General features: G+C 66.5%; 1 protein-coding gene across 3 annotated transcripts; it reads right to left on the reverse strand.

Annotated features, from left to right (window-relative positions):
* Nucleotides 1-351: 351 nt before the first annotated feature.
* On the reverse strand, nt 352-13,641 carry LOC106486391 (transducin-like enhancer protein 1). 3 transcript variants are annotated; one of them, XM_067312588.1, is made up of 21 exons: nt 13,575-13,641; nt 12,884-13,014; nt 11,963-12,111; nt 11,192-11,255; nt 10,735-10,779; nt 7,300-7,362; nt 6,943-6,984; nt 6,212-6,407; nt 5,959-5,975; nt 5,568-5,675; nt 5,388-5,432; nt 5,015-5,170; nt 4,596-4,719; nt 4,296-4,483; nt 4,150-4,226; nt 3,704-3,953; nt 2,091-2,338; nt 1,748-1,895; nt 1,516-1,666; nt 1,017-1,093; nt 352-753 (listed from the first exon to the last, which is right to left on the reverse strand). In XM_067312588.1, exons 2-21 carry the CDS (start codon nt 12,905-12,907, stop codon nt 646-648), a joined length of 2,280 nt encoding a protein of 759 aa, XP_067168689.1. In that variant the 5' UTR covers nt 12,908-13,014; nt 13,575-13,641; the 3' UTR covers nt 352-645. The 3 variants fall into 3 exon arrangements, with proteins under 3 accessions (XP_067168689.1, XP_067168688.1, XP_067168687.1); XM_067312587.1 differs by having other exon boundaries at nt 3,704-3,932; nt 6,910-6,984; XM_067312586.1 differs by having other exon boundaries at nt 6,910-6,984.
* Between the last annotated feature and the right edge of the window lie 978 nt (nt 13,642-14,619).

Consider the following 14,619-nt stretch of genomic DNA (forward strand, 5'->3'; position numbering starts at 1 on the left):
ATGACCATGCTCTGTTCCAGGAACATTTAGCAGCAGTGGAGGCTAAATGCATCACCCTCCCTAGCAGGAGAGGACGCTACTGCCTGGTCTCCCCGATCCTGGCTTGACTCACTCCTACAGCCCCAGAGCACTGAGGGTTTCATCCAGGAGCTGCTGCACTCCCTGGGCTCCCGCTGCTGCCCAGGACAAGGCACAGCTCTGCTTTTTTGTTTGTTTTCATTATTAAATACACTCTAGGAGGCACAGAAGGAGATAAGGACAGAGCACATCCTCTCCAGCCTGGCCTAGAGCCTTAACAAAAAAACAAAACGTTACATTAAAAAAAAAGACCCCTTCCCGCACCCCCCCCCCCAGTCCCGATTTAGAAACAAACCAACAAAGAAAGAACAAAAAAAGGAGAAAGTCCCCAGGAAATTCACTGCGACCAGTAGCCACCACCTCCCAGCCCAGCCCGGTGCCTGGACGTGGTCCCAGGGGCACCACTGCCCCTCACTGCTCTCCTCGGGCGCAGAGGTCCCCAGCCACGGCTGCAAGGTCTTTGGGAAGCCGGCAGGTAGAGTCCATCCATCTGCCCTTGCCGATGTCCGTCTGCCCACGTGGAATAGACCCTCCCTGCTCTGCGCCTGCAGGTGCCACCGCTCTCTTTCAGTAAATGACCTCATAAACCGTAGCCTTCTTGTCCCCTGAGCCAGTGACGATGAACTGATCGTCCGTGGAAACGTCGCAGCTGAGGACGGAGGAGGACTCCTTGGACTGGAGAGAGGGAGGGCAGGGGTGGGTACGAGACCCAGCCCCAGAACGGGGTCCCGCAAGGTGCTGCTAACCCCCCCCCCCACCCCTTGATTTGGGGCCCTGACTTATGTCAGAGGAGGCTGCAGGGAATAAGTTGGTTTATTACTGCTAAAACAAGTTTCCACTTGAGTGATAGTGGGCAGTTCCCAGCTCTGGACAACCTCCCCCTGATGGCAACATTTCCCATCCGCTCCGGGGTGGAAGGGGGCACGCGCGCCCCTCACCTGGAATATGCTGGCACCGTAGGGCGTGCGCCAGGCGTTCAGCAGGTTATCCTTCCCCGTGCTCACAAACCACTTCCCTGGGAGAGGAACAGAAGGCACAAAGAGCATCACATCACCAAATCAGGTCCACCAGCTATGTTCCTGCAGCAACGCTTGCCCAGATACATCAGATAATGTGGGGACAAAAGGGAAACTTCTCAGCCCCTTGGCTAACCAGCTGCGTTTTTGAAGAACATGAACTAGGGAAGAGGAAGGGGGATCCTGGGGGACACGGAGCTGAACCTGCAGCTGCAGGAGGTGCTGCTCCAGAGGGATGCTCCTTGCTGCATGGCACCACCAGCTTGCTGGGGTGCAAGAGCTGCCTGCATCCATCCAGGACGTAGATGGCAAGAGGATCCAGTGCTCTGAGCCGGCACAACGAGCCCAGGGGAGGGAGGCCACCAGGAGACCCACAGCTGTGAGCATTTGGAGCCAGGTGGCCAGGAGCTGGCGTGCTTACCGCAGGAGGCGAACTTGAGGGACAGGACGCAGCTCTCGTGGAGGTGCAGCTGGTACTTGTCAGGTTTGGTCACATGCAGGATCTCCACATTGCTGCTCTCCATGCCGACGGCGAGCCACTCGCCCGTGGGGCAGTACCCCAGGGAGAAGATCTGGAGAGAAGGCCACATCAGGCACCAGCACCCTGGGGACCAGCCAGCCTCGCGACGGTCCCGGCCAGCCCCCGCCCCTACCTGCGAGCTGAAGTCGTGCTGCTGCAGCTGACGGCCTTCCCGCAGGTCCCAGCACCGCACCGTGTTGTCCAGCCCCCCTGTCCACAGCTTGGTGCCATCATTGGAAATATCAATGCAGCTCGCGCCATCCGTGTGGCCTTGAAACTGCCTGGGAAAGAGGGGACCGAGCACGCGAGCACGCGGCAGTCAGAGCTGCAGAGCCCAGCTGGGGCCAGGGCAGCGCCTTGGCAGCTAGAAGAGCTGGAGATCCCTGCTGCATCCCGTGGCTGGGGTGGAGGGGGAATGCCCTGGGCAGGGAGTGGGGAAGGCCTCGGTCCAACAAGCCCCGAGCCCCAGCCCTCACCTGACCAAGGTCTGGTTCTGCAGGTCCCACACCACGATGTTGCCGTCGCTGCAGCAGGAGAAGCAGACCTTGGCGTCGGGGCTGATGGCTAGGGCATAGCAGGCAGGCGCGGAGGAGGTGAGCTCGGCCTTGATGCGGGGCGTGGGGGCGGCCAGGTCCCAGATGGACAGGGTGCTGGCCTCCCCCCCCACGATGAGGCTGCGGCCATCAGGGAGCAGCTTGCAGGAGCGGATGTAGTTGTCCCGGTTCTGGGGCACGGGAAGGAGCCCCATTAGCCCCTGCCCTCCAGGGCTCCCGCACCCGTCCTGCACTGCCAGCCCATGCCAGACCCTGCCGGGGGCTGGAGCAGAGGTAGTGCTGCAGCTCCCGGGGGCTGGGACGCGGCCAGAGCCTGGGGGGGGGGGGGTACACGGGAGCAGCGGGGCAGGCAGTGGGAGCTGCCTGTGCACGGCCCCAGGGACATGCAGGGTGTCACCTCTGTGCCAGCCCAGTCCTGTCCCTTCACCCTGCGCGCTGCTGCTGCCCCAAACCGTGGGCAGGAGGCACCGCTGCCCCGGCTGCAAGCTCATCCCACCACCGCAAACACCCTGAGCCACAGCACAGCCGCTGGGCAAGCCTGCGACAGCCACTGCTCCGAGCACTAAAATACTGTTCTCCCCCCCACGACTTTCTGATACAGCTTGAAATTATCATGACTCAGTCATTTCCTTGTTTATGTATCTGTATCCTCAAGGTCAGCACCGCTCCAGGAATAATATTTGTCAGGCTGCCCAGGCCCCAAGGCCGGCAAGTAGAAAAGAGGAGGGCTTGGATTTGGGCTGCTCAAAGCAGGCACAGGGACTCCGATCCCAGCCACCCATATAAAATAAACCCAAAGAACACAGGTTAAAAATACTCTCAGGTGATGGCCATGTCTCGAGCTTGGCTCTGGTGAGCTACTGTGGTCTGACAGCCCATTTAATTTATTCATAAAAGAAATAGAAGTTCTCCCTCCCGGCCGGGCAGACTCGCACAAGCAAAAGCAGAAACAGGGACGGTGCTGGATGCAAGCGATGCTTCAGGCTGTGCAGGATCTAGCCCTGACCAAGGAGTGGTGCGGGGGGAGGCTGCGACTGGAGAGGCCACTCCAGCCCCAAGGCAGTCGCAGCGAGCAATGCCACTTGCAAATACTGAGTCTTTCCCCAGTGCCCGGCCACCGCTTCCAGGTGTCCCCGCATCCCGGCAGCCAGGGCTGTCCCAGAGCTCGTCTCCACAAGGGCGTGATGGCACTGGCCATGGAAACACACCACGCTAAGAGCGACCTCCCTGGCCCCGGCCCCAGCCCACCCGGCGCCCCGCAGCCGGCATTCAGGGAGTTTCCAAGACGGAAGCCAGCAGTCTCCGCCGTGGCAGATTTATTAGCCACCTCTGGACTGGTCTTCCAGGAATTTCTGCCAGGCCTTTCCAAGCCCTTTCCAACATCTGACCTCCAGCATTCCCCCTTGCAGGACCAAGGCCATGCTGCACCCTGCGCACTCCCATCCCCGGACACGGGTGGCCCCAATCCCGCCCGCTATCCCGGGGGTGCCCAGACCTGCCGCACCGGTGCCGGGTGCCCAGCGCTGCCGCCTTACCAAGCAGTCCAGCTGCGCCACGGCCGTCTTGGTGCCTGGCTGCCCCACGTCCCACACCTTCACGCAGCCCTTGCCCCCTGTGTAGACGTGCCGCGTGGAGTTGCTGATGGTGACGGCGCAGACCACCTCGCCATGGGTCAGGGTGTGGAGCTGCCGCGCGTGGCGGGGGATGCCGGAGCCGATGAGGGCGTCGGGCGGGAAAGGCACCGGCTGCATCTGCCCGTCGGCGCTGACGTGGAAGGAGTAGGCGCTGGAAAGGGGCAGAGCGGTGAAGGGGCGCCCCGGGCCCCCGGCACGGAGAGCAGCCGGCCCGGGGAGGCGGCGCACGAGCAGCGAGGTGCCGCAGGGAAGGGGGCCGGGCACGCACCTCCCGCTCCATGCCTGCCCGCCGCTTGCCTTTGCCTCCCCTAAAGCCCCGCGGGACCCCTGAGCGCCGCCCCACTTACGGCTTCCCCGACGTCCCCACTTGCATGCCAGCCGCCAGTCCTGGGACGCGCATGTGCGGGTGGGGGTCGTAGCCAACCTGGGGGGGGCACAGGGTGAGGCCGGGGGGCACCGCCAGGCCCGCGGCCCCCCGGCACGCGTCGCTCACCAGCGGGGACCGTCCGTAGCTCCCGGCGGCGCCGACGGCGGCCGCGGCCCCGTTGAGCTGGGGGGACACGAGGTGGAGGCTGGCGTAGGCGCTGCTCCCGGCCACGTCCCCATTGATGGCGGGATGAGCCATGCCAAAGGCGGCCGAGTAGGGGCTCTGCACGCCCAGCGGGGTCCGCAGGCCTAGGGCTGCGGGGAGACGCGGGTGAGGAGGCGCCGCCGCAGCTGGCGGGATGGATGCCGGCCCAGGAGCCCACCGGTGGCGGAGCCAGGGGCAGCGGGAGTCACACCTGCCCCTCACCTAAGGGGTCCAGGGCCTTGGCAGCAGCGGGACGAAACTGCGGGGTGCCGCTGCTGGCACCCGGGGGCGCGTCCTGCGACGTGGGTGTGCTGGGCTTCAGGCTGGGGGTGCCTGCCTTCTCCACCTGCCAGGAGCAGAGCAGAGCAGAGGGTCAGCACGCGCATCCCCCGGCAGGGCATCTCCCCCCGCCCCGTCCAGCACACCCCAGCGAGCTGAGTCCTTCCCTCACCCCTCGCCAGCCAGGACAGAGTGCGTCCACGCTGCCCAGGCAAAGCTGTAGGGAGCGCGGGGACGGGATGCAAGGAGGGGGGCTTCCACCCTTCTCCATCCCCCCGACACCACAGACCCCCCCAGGTGGGTGTAGAGGGTTGCATCCCCCGGCCCAGCCCCGGGCTGCCGTCGTGCACGTCCCTGCTCACCGCAGGCGCATCCCTGCTGCGGGAGGGGGACGCACTGCTGGAGGAGGCCATGGAGGTGGGGCTCAGCGGTACGGCCTCCTTCCTCCCCAGCGGGACCTTCTCCAGACCGTTCTCCCGGGACGAGTAGGAGTGGACACTGTGTGGGGACGAGGGGTCCTGGGGGACGGAAAGACAGGGATGGGGAGGGCAATCAGCAGGCAGCAGCCTCCTGCCCAAGCACCGCCAGGGCGAGCGAGCGGCTCCGGCAAGGGCCCGGTGGGGAGCCTGTGCATGGGGGCTCATTCCTGCCATCCCAGCGAGGGCTGGCAGCTTGAGTCCCATGGCTCCCGTGGGGAGACAGGGCCGGTGCCGACCCCAGCCCTGGTGCACTAACCTCATCCACCACCAAGTTGTCCTCGCTTTTGTCTGCGTCGCTGCCCTGAAACACAGGGAGGCTGGTTGGCACCAAGCCGGCTGCCCCGGCCCCGGAAGAGCAGGGAAGCGGAGAGGCGCCGCCAGCCTCCGCTCCTCGCCCGGCCGGGGGGGATGCACCAGCCCCCTCGCCAGGGCTCACGTAGTCCGTGACGAAGTCCTTGTCCTCCACCTTCCTCTTCTTGCTGCTGCTGCTCAGGTACTCGGAGATGGCCCGCGCCCGCTCCCCGTTGGGCAGCGCCAGGGAGCTCTGGGCGGGAGGAGCAGGCGTCAGGGGCCGCCAGCCCAGCTCAGGACGCTCCGGGCCGAGGGGCCGCCGGCGCCGGCACGTCCCCCGCGCTGCTGCAGGAGCGGGCAGGGGACGCTGCCCCCCCTCCCGGCCCGGCCGCCCCGCGGGAGCAGGATCCCTGGCACTGGGGCCACCCGCCACGGAGCCGGACCCAGACCCTGCCAGGGCCTGCCGGGCCCCGCTCCCAGGGCTCCCAGGCCGGAGCCCGGCACGGCAGGAAGGAAAGGTGGGAAGAGGCACTTACGGGGCCGGGGTCCCGCTCTGTCTCCATGGCGACGGCGAGCAGCAGCAGGACGAGGCGGAAAGGAAGGGACACGGCTGTGCCACCCGCCGCGGCCGCCCCGCCGGCCCAGGGAGCTGGGCACGGTGGGGTGCCAGGTGCCCGCGGGGGGCTGCGCCCCGAGCCCAGCCCCATGGGACCCCCGCGGGGCCCGGCGTGGGGGGCAGCGCAGCCGCACGGCGGACCCCCCGTCCCCCCGCCCCGGGCCCCCGCTCACCTCTGTGCTCAGCGTCGTGGCCGCCCCGGTCGTCCTTGGCCAGGAGCTGGGCCTGGGCCCCCAGCGCTCCCGAGAGCGCCAGCAGCCCCGAGGCGCTGCCGAGGCCAGCCAGGCCGGGGGGCTGCAGCCCCGAGGGGTGGGGGGTCAGCGGGATGGGGGGAGCGTGGTGCGAGAGGTGCTGCGTTTGGAGCTGGTGCTGGAGGGAGGGGAGCAGAGAGGAAAGCAGAGCCAAAGGGCCCGAGTCAGGGCGGCCCCGGCGAGGGAAGGTGCCCTGCTCCGGCCGGCAGCAGAGGCGAGAGCAGCACGGGAGAGGAGGGAGCCGGGAGAGGGCACATTCCCCGGCGGCCCCCTCTCACCCCAGGGATGGGGGCTCACCCGGCCCCACCGTCGCATGGGGACAACCGACGCGCAGGGATGGCGGCAGCCACCGCCTCCCGCCTCTGCGGCCGGCGGACACCAGGACACGGGGCTGGCACGAGCCACCGACCCCCTCCCCGAGGCTCGCAGAGAGCGGCGTCTCCGCAGGGGCAGGATTACGCTCCGGTTCCCCCTGCTGCTGACGCCCCCCAGCCCTGCCGGGCTTTGCCCTCCCTCCCTCCCTCTCCACCCCGGTGGGGCAGAGCAAAAGGCTGGACGGGGGCGGCCTGGGCCCTGGGCGCGCGAAGGCTGGCCGGCCGGGGGGCAGAGGGTTCACGTACCCCAATCGCCGCATTCAGGTCGGTCATAGTCACCTGCTTCGCCCGCTCCACGGCCTGGACCACCTGCTGCTGGTGCTGCCGGGACAGAGGGGTGAGTGGGCGCCCGGGGGGCCGGCGAGGGGCCAACCCCCGGCAGCACCCGCTCCCGCCCCAGCTGCCGCCGTCCTTGCGGCTCAGGACCCTCGGGGACGCTGCCCCATGCTCCCACCCGCCGCTGCAGCTGGGGCAAACCCACTGACTCGTGCTGCTAATGGGGTCATGGCAGGCTCATTTCTCCAGGGAACCGGGCAAAAGCAACCCCTTTCCACCCAGCCTGGAGCACGGGGCCTGGCTACAGAAGCAACAAGGGCCGGAGGGAGCTCTGTGCATCCCTGTCCAGGGCTCACCCACCTCCTGAGACAGGAACGGGATGAGCTGGGCACAGATCACATTGAGCCGCTTGGCGATCTCCGTCTGGAAGCAGAAGACAGGCAGAGGACATCAGAGGACAAGGGCAGGACTGTCCCCACGCACTGTGCCCCACTGCCCCAAAGTCACGGGCTGATGGGCACCAGGAGACCCCCTCCCTCCACTGGGGCTCGCCATGGCAAGCAGAGTCTCCCTGCCACCTCCCAGGCATCCAGCTGGGCTGCACCAACGTGCTGGTGCTCATCCCCAAGAGCTGCTGCTCAGCACCCAGGTGCCAAAGCACCAGGGCAGGACTGGAGAAGCTCCCTGCTCTTCCTAATGCCCCCTCCAAAACCACAAGCCCAGCATCGTCCCCCTCTCCCCTCCGAGGGCCCCCGCGTGAGCCCTCCCTGCTCCACACCCAGAGGCCAGCCCGCGCCAGGGATGCTGCCACGGGACACGGAGACCCCTGGCGCCACCGCCACGGGACCTCAACCCTGCCGTGCTGGATCAGCGTGCCCTGGCCCTGCGGCTCCCCACCACCGCTCCGTGCGCAGCCTCGCTTGGCAGTGCCGGATGCTAATTGCCGCTCTCCCAGGCTTGCCGGGAAGCCCTGGAGAGGTGCTCTCCTTACAGCTGCTGTTTTTCTGCAACACTTGAGTGCCACAAGCAATCAGGAGCGTGGAGCATGGGGCAGGAAAGGGACAGTGCGCAGGGCTGCGCTGGGCTCCCACCGAGGCCCCGCGGCTGCGGGGGCCAGACCAGGCCCGCGAGCTTCCCAGGAGCCGGCTCTCCCTGCCCCGCAGCCGCATCCCTGGGGAAGGGGCCTGGCACTCTGCAGAGATGGCTGGGAGAGCAGACGCTGCTCGAAGGAAGCAGCGGAGAAGCCCACGCTGTTCCTTGCCCAGCTCGCACCGAGCCAGGACCCCCCGGCCCAATGCGGGAGAGGCAGCTGGGGGAAGATCAGTGATTTTCCATAAACCCAAGCGTCCTCCATTCCCGGGCAGGCTGGGGGTGCTGCAGGCAAGGCGCTGCCCCGAGCTTCCCCGTGCCCGGGGCAGGGGACATGCCAGGTCAGGAGGAGGGAAGTGCTATGGACCCAGCGGGGGGCTCGGAGGACAGAGGGTAGAGTCCACCCCTCCTGTCCAGCCCCAGGAGGGGTCCAGACCGCACGCTGAAGGGCCCAAACAGCCGGGTGCTGAGCCGGGTGCCCGAACCTCCCGGCCACCAACCTTGGGCAGGTCTCCCTCGCCCTGCTCGGCCTGGGCGCCGCGAGGCTGAGGTGAGGGGCTGCAGCAACGGCCAGCCCACACGGGGAGCAAAGCCAGGGCCACCCCGGGCCACCCTCCGCAGCGGCCACCACGCTGGCTTTGCCAGGCTCACAGAGGAGAAACAATCCAGCACCCGCCCTCACTTCCCCTTCCAAGGGAGGAAAAAGGGGAAAGAAAGAAAGGGGGGAAAAAAAGCAAGCAAGGAGATTTGGCAGGCAGCAGTTCTGGGAAGGATTTAGCTGTCTCCTGGGGCCAGCAGTGATGGATTCTCTTCCCTAATGCACTGATGGGCAGCAGCTCCTTGGGGAGAGCTGCCTCCAATTCACTCGCACTCGTTAATGTGCAATTTACTGGCACTTTAACGCTCTCAGCATGAAAAATGATCATGCTGTTTGCAGCCCCCCCAGCCACCAGCACCGTCACCTCCCCTGCGGCTCGCGGTGAGCAAGTCCAAGGCCAGGCAGACTCAGGGAGGTGGTTTTACAAAAAGCTACAGGCCAGTTCCACACCAAAAACAAAACAACAGTAAAAAATTAACATCTCCTGCCCATTCCTGCCTGCAGCCTCCCCTGCCGAGCCTGCGGCTGCTGTGAGGCCTCTCGCATCAGAGCCCAGATCCTCCAGCTGCTCAGCCCCATTTCCCCCGACGAACCCAGGGCAAGACCATCCCAGACTCCGGCCCTTCCGGTGCACTGCGGAGCCGCGGGGCCAGGCTGGCTCCCCCGGCCGGGCGCCCTGAGGCGGGAGCTGGGCTGGCGGCGGGGGCGAAGGACGGAGGCATGGCGCGAGTGACACGGCCCCGGCGCAGCGCAGATGGGGCGCCGGGCTTTGCCGGCGCCTCCAGGGATGCGGGACCCCGGGCACACGAGCCGCGCCAGATTCGGGGGGAAGGGACGGGGAGGTGAGGCGACTCGATCCCCCTGCAGCGCCGATAACCTGCGGCCTCCCGCGCAGGCGGTTCCCATTTTTCACACAATGGCCGCTGGCTGTCAGAGCACAGACTTACGGGCCCTCGTTAAAAGTGCAGACAGCTCGCTGGCAGGCGGCCAGCGGCACCTGGAAGCGGCAGCGAACACGGCCGCCTGCAAGGCCGAGAGGGAGAAGCAGCAGCCAGATGAAAGGAGCACGCAGCCCTCCGGGAGGGGGCACCGAGCCGCAGCCCCCCGGCACCCGGCCTCTCACAGGGGCCACTGCACGCCTCCGCCCCCCCGGCCTTGCCAGGCGTCCCTCCCCTTCTGCAGGACGGCGGCGAGGGGCAGCGCGCACGGAGGGGGGGGGGGGGGGGAAGCAAGAGCAGCAAACCCCCCCGCCAAGCGGGTTCAAACCCCCGGCCGCCGGGGCCGCCGGCTCCCGCGCAACAGTTGGCCGAGGCGGGGTGCAGAGCGCGGGGCCGGGGAGGAAGGAGGGCCGCGCTGGAGCACGCCTCGCCAGGCTCCTCTGCAGCCTTTTTAAAAATAGATGAGAAGAAACCTTCTGTCTCGGAGGCGCGGAGCAGCTGGTGACCCAGAGCGCAGCACAGCGGGAGCAGGGGAGGGGGGAGGCGCAGGCAGGCAGCCGGGGGCCGCGCGGCTCAGCCTCGCAAGCCCACCTCACTGCACGCCCCGCGCCCCGGCCCCCCCCACCTCGGGGGGCTCCTCAAGCCCGGCACCCCCCGGCAAGCTGTCCCAGGGCCGGCCAGGCGCTGCGCTGCTGCAAACCCCTCGAGCAGCAGTTTATCACCCCGGTGCGGAGCCCTGGCATCCCCTGCCCCACGGAGCCGCTCTCCTCCACACGCTCCCCTAAGCGGCCACTCGCAACCTGGTGCTTGCGGACGGGCATGAAAACCCGGCTCCTCCACAACGCCTCTCCCCACCGCGACGAGTCCCCGGCAAGCCAGCCTGCGGCACGCTCCCAAACCGGCCGCTGGCCACGCCAGGGCACGCGTGCGCGGGAGCACACGTGTGGGCAGGGGCAGCTCTCCCAGTGAGGCCACGACACAGAATGGGGCAGAGCTCCCCGAAACACAGGAAAGGGGCACGTTCCCCACAGCATGCCCTTCCCCAGCCTATGCCAAGGCCCAGCTTCCCACGCTTTCTCTGGGGAAGGACAACCCAAAAGGGCCAGGAGGGCAGGGACAGGGCGACAGGGATGGGGAGCAGAGGCAACTCCCTGCCCCGCTAAGACTCACCTGCTTGTGCATCTCGATGTTCAGGCCGTAGGACATCTCGTAGTACTGCAAGGGGAGAACACAGCGTCAGCAGCAGCGGGGAGCTGCGGGGGACTCACAGCCAGAAAGTCCTCTCCAGCACTGGTTTGCGAGGTCAGCCTGACCACACGATGGACACAGCCCTCCCAGGGCTCCCCACCGCTGCTCCCATCGCTGCCGGTCAGAAAGGAGATGAGCTGCACGGGAACGCTTCACCACCCCTTCACTGCCACCACAAGCCACAGCGGCAAGTGCTGCTTCAACACCACAGCATGTTTCAGGGCAGAGAGAGGAGACAATAACAATCACAGGAACCAGGGTCTGGCCCCAAAACCCAAATACGAGGGGAAGCCAAAGCATCCCGGGGCCGCATGTCCTTTGATGGTTCAGAGGAGAAACCCCCCACCAGCCCTACTCCTTTCAGGTGGAGCTCACTAACCATGACATAATGACGCTGGATTTCTGTTTTTTCTGTTGCCAGCTTTTCACATTCTAACTTCAAGCTGTAAAAATAAAGAGAAGAAAGAGAGAGAGAAAGAGAAAGAGAGACCCCCTGCTCCCCCCTCTGCCAGACAAGATCTCCCAGGCTGGACAGAGCACAAACCCTCCCTGCACACCATGTGCTTCAGCCTCCCGCTCACGGGCTCAATCCCATTTCTCAGCACAAGCCAAGAAAACCACCTGAAAGAGGGTGGGGAAGGGGCTGAGGAAGAAGAGACGGACAGCAAGGGGCTCCCCTTGTCAGGGAGCAATCTGCAGTGCTTTAACCCCTTCCCCAGCATCTGCTTCCCAAATGGAGCGGGCTACAAAGCCGAGCTGCATTTCAAACCTTGCTCTGACCAGCAACATGCAGCGAACGGGAGGTGATCCTGCTTGTCAGCGGAGGGGATCAGAGGGGCTGCAGGTCTGTTAAGTGACTGCTCCAGTTCAGCCCAAAAGCTTGGCCCTAAAAGCCAGTACCCTCATCCCAGAGCTTTTGGCAGAGGGAGGCCAGGGAGGGTAGATTTCCCCCTCAGTCGATGTTGTTTCAAGCAGCCAAGGTGGTGCCTGGCACAGCCACCCTCCAGATGGACCAGTGCCCGCAGCAGCGAGGGATGGGCCTTGCTGCCAGCCCGCACTGATGCCCAGCGCCGAGGGGGGAGCCGCCTCTTGCCAGCTCCAGTTAAGTGCCCAGCTTCTTGCTGGCATGTGAGGCCTGGCAGCATCTCACCTGTGGTATTGGTTTTGCAGGAACTGGAATTCCTCCTTGATCCGGTCCAAGGTCTCCGGGTAAGTCAGCTTCAGGGACTGCGGGGTGGCGGGGATGGCACTGGCAGCCACTGTGGCTCCTGAAGCAGCGGAGGGTGCCTGGAGATGGGCCTGGGCAGAGGAGAGGGCCAGCAGGGTCACTGCCGCTGTCCCCGGTGCCTCATGGGCCGGCGCAGGACTGGCCCCCGACAGGCTCACGTGTTCCCGGGAGCGTTTCCCATGCTCCAGGGAAGAGGCTATAGGCACATTCAAGAAAGGGGCACATGCAGGAGGAGGCAGAGAGAATTATTGCAAAGGAAACTAGCTATGGCTAGACACGAAGGGCAATCATTTTCAGCACTGGTTCAGTCACTGAGCCAGAAGAGGAAAATTAATAATTGCCAATGCCATGGAGAACACCGCCCATGCGGGCAGGGAGGGTGATCACCAGGCCCTTCCCTTACCAGCCAAGCCATGGCAGCAGACCCTGCACACCCTGGACAGCGGTCCGTCCTCACCCGTATGTCACGCAACCAAGCTTCCTACTGGTTTCATCCAACAGTTCCCCATGGAAATGCCCTGTCTCTAATTCAGCTTCTAGCATTTCACAAAACTGATTTCCTCCCTCTCCCCCCCCCAAAAACCTCTGGGACGCAAACACTGATTTAAGAAGAAGGAGAATAAAAACAATCCCGTGCCCATTACATGCAGTTGGCACAACTTTCCAGGCAAAGCTCAAGCCTAGATACTCCAAAGACATCTCCCACCTCTCCCCAGTGGGGTGTGAGGATTGCTCCGTTCTGGGGCACAAAAGTCATGTTAAGGATGGGGCCAGCAGAGCTGTCACAGGACCCATGTGCTCGCCCCTGGCCAGGAAGGGAATGATGCCAAGTCGCATTCTCACCGGGGGCCGGTTTTGAGGGAACATCTTCAGCACCGAACAGGCCCAGAGTCCCTTACGCTGCTCCGGACGCTGGATGCGCTCTCAGGATCGGGGCCCACAGAAATTTGCCAGCTCCAGCTCGGCCAGAAGCTCTGAGAGACAGAGAAATCGCTGCCTCGTGCTGCCCGTGGCCTGGCGGGCCAGGCCGGGAGCGCCGGGACGCAGGCGGCCCGTGACGCAGGGTCCTGGCAGAAACGCGCACAGCGGAGAAGCCCCGCAGCGCACGGACCCCCGATGCCCCAGCCTGGCTCCCCCCAGCATCCAGCCTTGCCCCGGCTCCGGAGGCCGCACTGCTCGCCCCGGCCGGGCCTGCCGAGCCGAGCCGAGCCGCGACCCCGCAGCCCCGCGCCGGCAGCCGGGCCCCGGGGGGACCGAGGGGCCCCAGGGCTCCTCGCGGGCGCTGCGGGCCCCAGCTGCCCGCCGCCGGCACCGCGCCCCGACTCGGGACTCCCGCCCGCCGCTGCGCGGCCCGGCGCCGCCCCGGCCCCTCCGCTCCGCGCAGACAATAGCCCCCGCCGCCGCCCGCAGCAGGTTCAGCGGCGGGAGGCACCGGCCGCGCCGCCGCCCCAGCCCCGAGCGGGGCCCGGACCGCGCCGGGGGGGCCCGGGGAGCGGAGCGGAGCGGCACCGGCCCGGCCCGGGATGAGACTCACCGCGCTGCTGGCCCTGGCCGCGGCCCCGGCCGCGCGCCCCTGCGGCGGGCCGGGCCGGGCCGGGGCGCGCCGAGCCGAGCCGAGCCGGGCCGGGCCGAGGCGAACCGAACCGGGCCGCTGGCTGCGCTCCCGCCCGGGCCGGGCTCGGCGCCCCCTCCCCGCCCGCCGCGGCAGCCGCTTTGCGGGGAGACCGATCAATGAACTAGCGCCAGCTCCACGTGGGGCCTGGCTCGTGCTGGCAATCGCCGAGGCGGCTGGCCAATGGGAACGCCGCGGGAGCGGCCCGCCCCCACGTGGGCCTCGCCGAGCTCGTATCCGATTGGGCAGCCTGGCCCAGCCGCCAGGAGAATGTGTCAATCTGCGGAAGGCGAAGTAGCAAGCGAAGAGAGACAGCGAGGGGCGGGGGAGGAGCGGTTAACCCGTGCGGTGCCGGCGCGGTGCCGGGCCGCGGGGGGCACCGGGCGGACATTGGAGACACCGGGGGGACACTGGGGACGCTGGGGCCCGGGGGGACACCGAGGCACAGGGGGGCCGGGGCCGGCGTGCGGGGCGCCCACGGGGCTCCGCGGTGCCGAGGGCCCGGGCCATGCGCCACCTCGCTGCCGCTGACGGGGGATGTGCCGCGGGCCCGGCCGGCTCCCGGGGCGAGGGCACGGCCCCTTTCCAGCGCCGAGCCAGGAACCCCCCGAAACCACACGTCCATCTTCAAACCAGAGCCAAAGTCCCCAGGTTTCCACAAAAGACCCGGCTCCGTTCTGTCCCCGCTGCCACCAGCCAATTCCGCATCAGAGAAGTGCTCTGATATTTTAGGCTTTTTCCTAATAAACACTAAATACCAGAAGCCCTCACTCCCTGCATACACACCTTTTTTAATCAAGAAAATAAAAGAAATGAGACCTGAAATTCTCCTGCGAGGCCGCAGGTTTAGCTCACCGGGAATATCCTGAGTCATGTGGGCGAGCGCAGCCCTCCTCGGCAGGGCCGGGGCATCTTCCCCTCCGGCAGCGCAGGGCCCGTGGGATCCATCCTTCCCCGTGGCCCCCGA

The sequence above is a fragment of the Apteryx mantelli genome, chromosome 30 (assembly GCF_036417845.1).
Source record: "Apteryx mantelli isolate bAptMan1 chromosome 30, bAptMan1.hap1, whole genome shotgun sequence".
NCBI classification, from domain to species: Eukaryota; Metazoa; Chordata; class Aves; order Apterygiformes; family Apterygidae; genus Apteryx; species Apteryx mantelli.

What these genes read in the sequence shown, in the direction of transcription:
- LOC106486391 (XM_067312586.1), bottom strand. Translation starts at nt 12,907, where the DNA reads ATGTTCCCTCAAAACCGGCCCCCG. An exon ending in TCCAGCGTCATTATGTCATG is followed by an intron (nt 10,780 to 11,191) that starts GTTAGTGAGCTC and finishes CTCCCCTTGCAG; the next exon opens with TACTACGAGATGTCCTACGG. An exon ending in GCAGCAGGGATGCGCCTGCG is followed by an intron (nt 4,720 to 5,014) that starts GTGAGCAGGGAC and finishes TGCTCCTGGCAG; the next exon opens with GTGGAGAAGGCAGGCACCCC.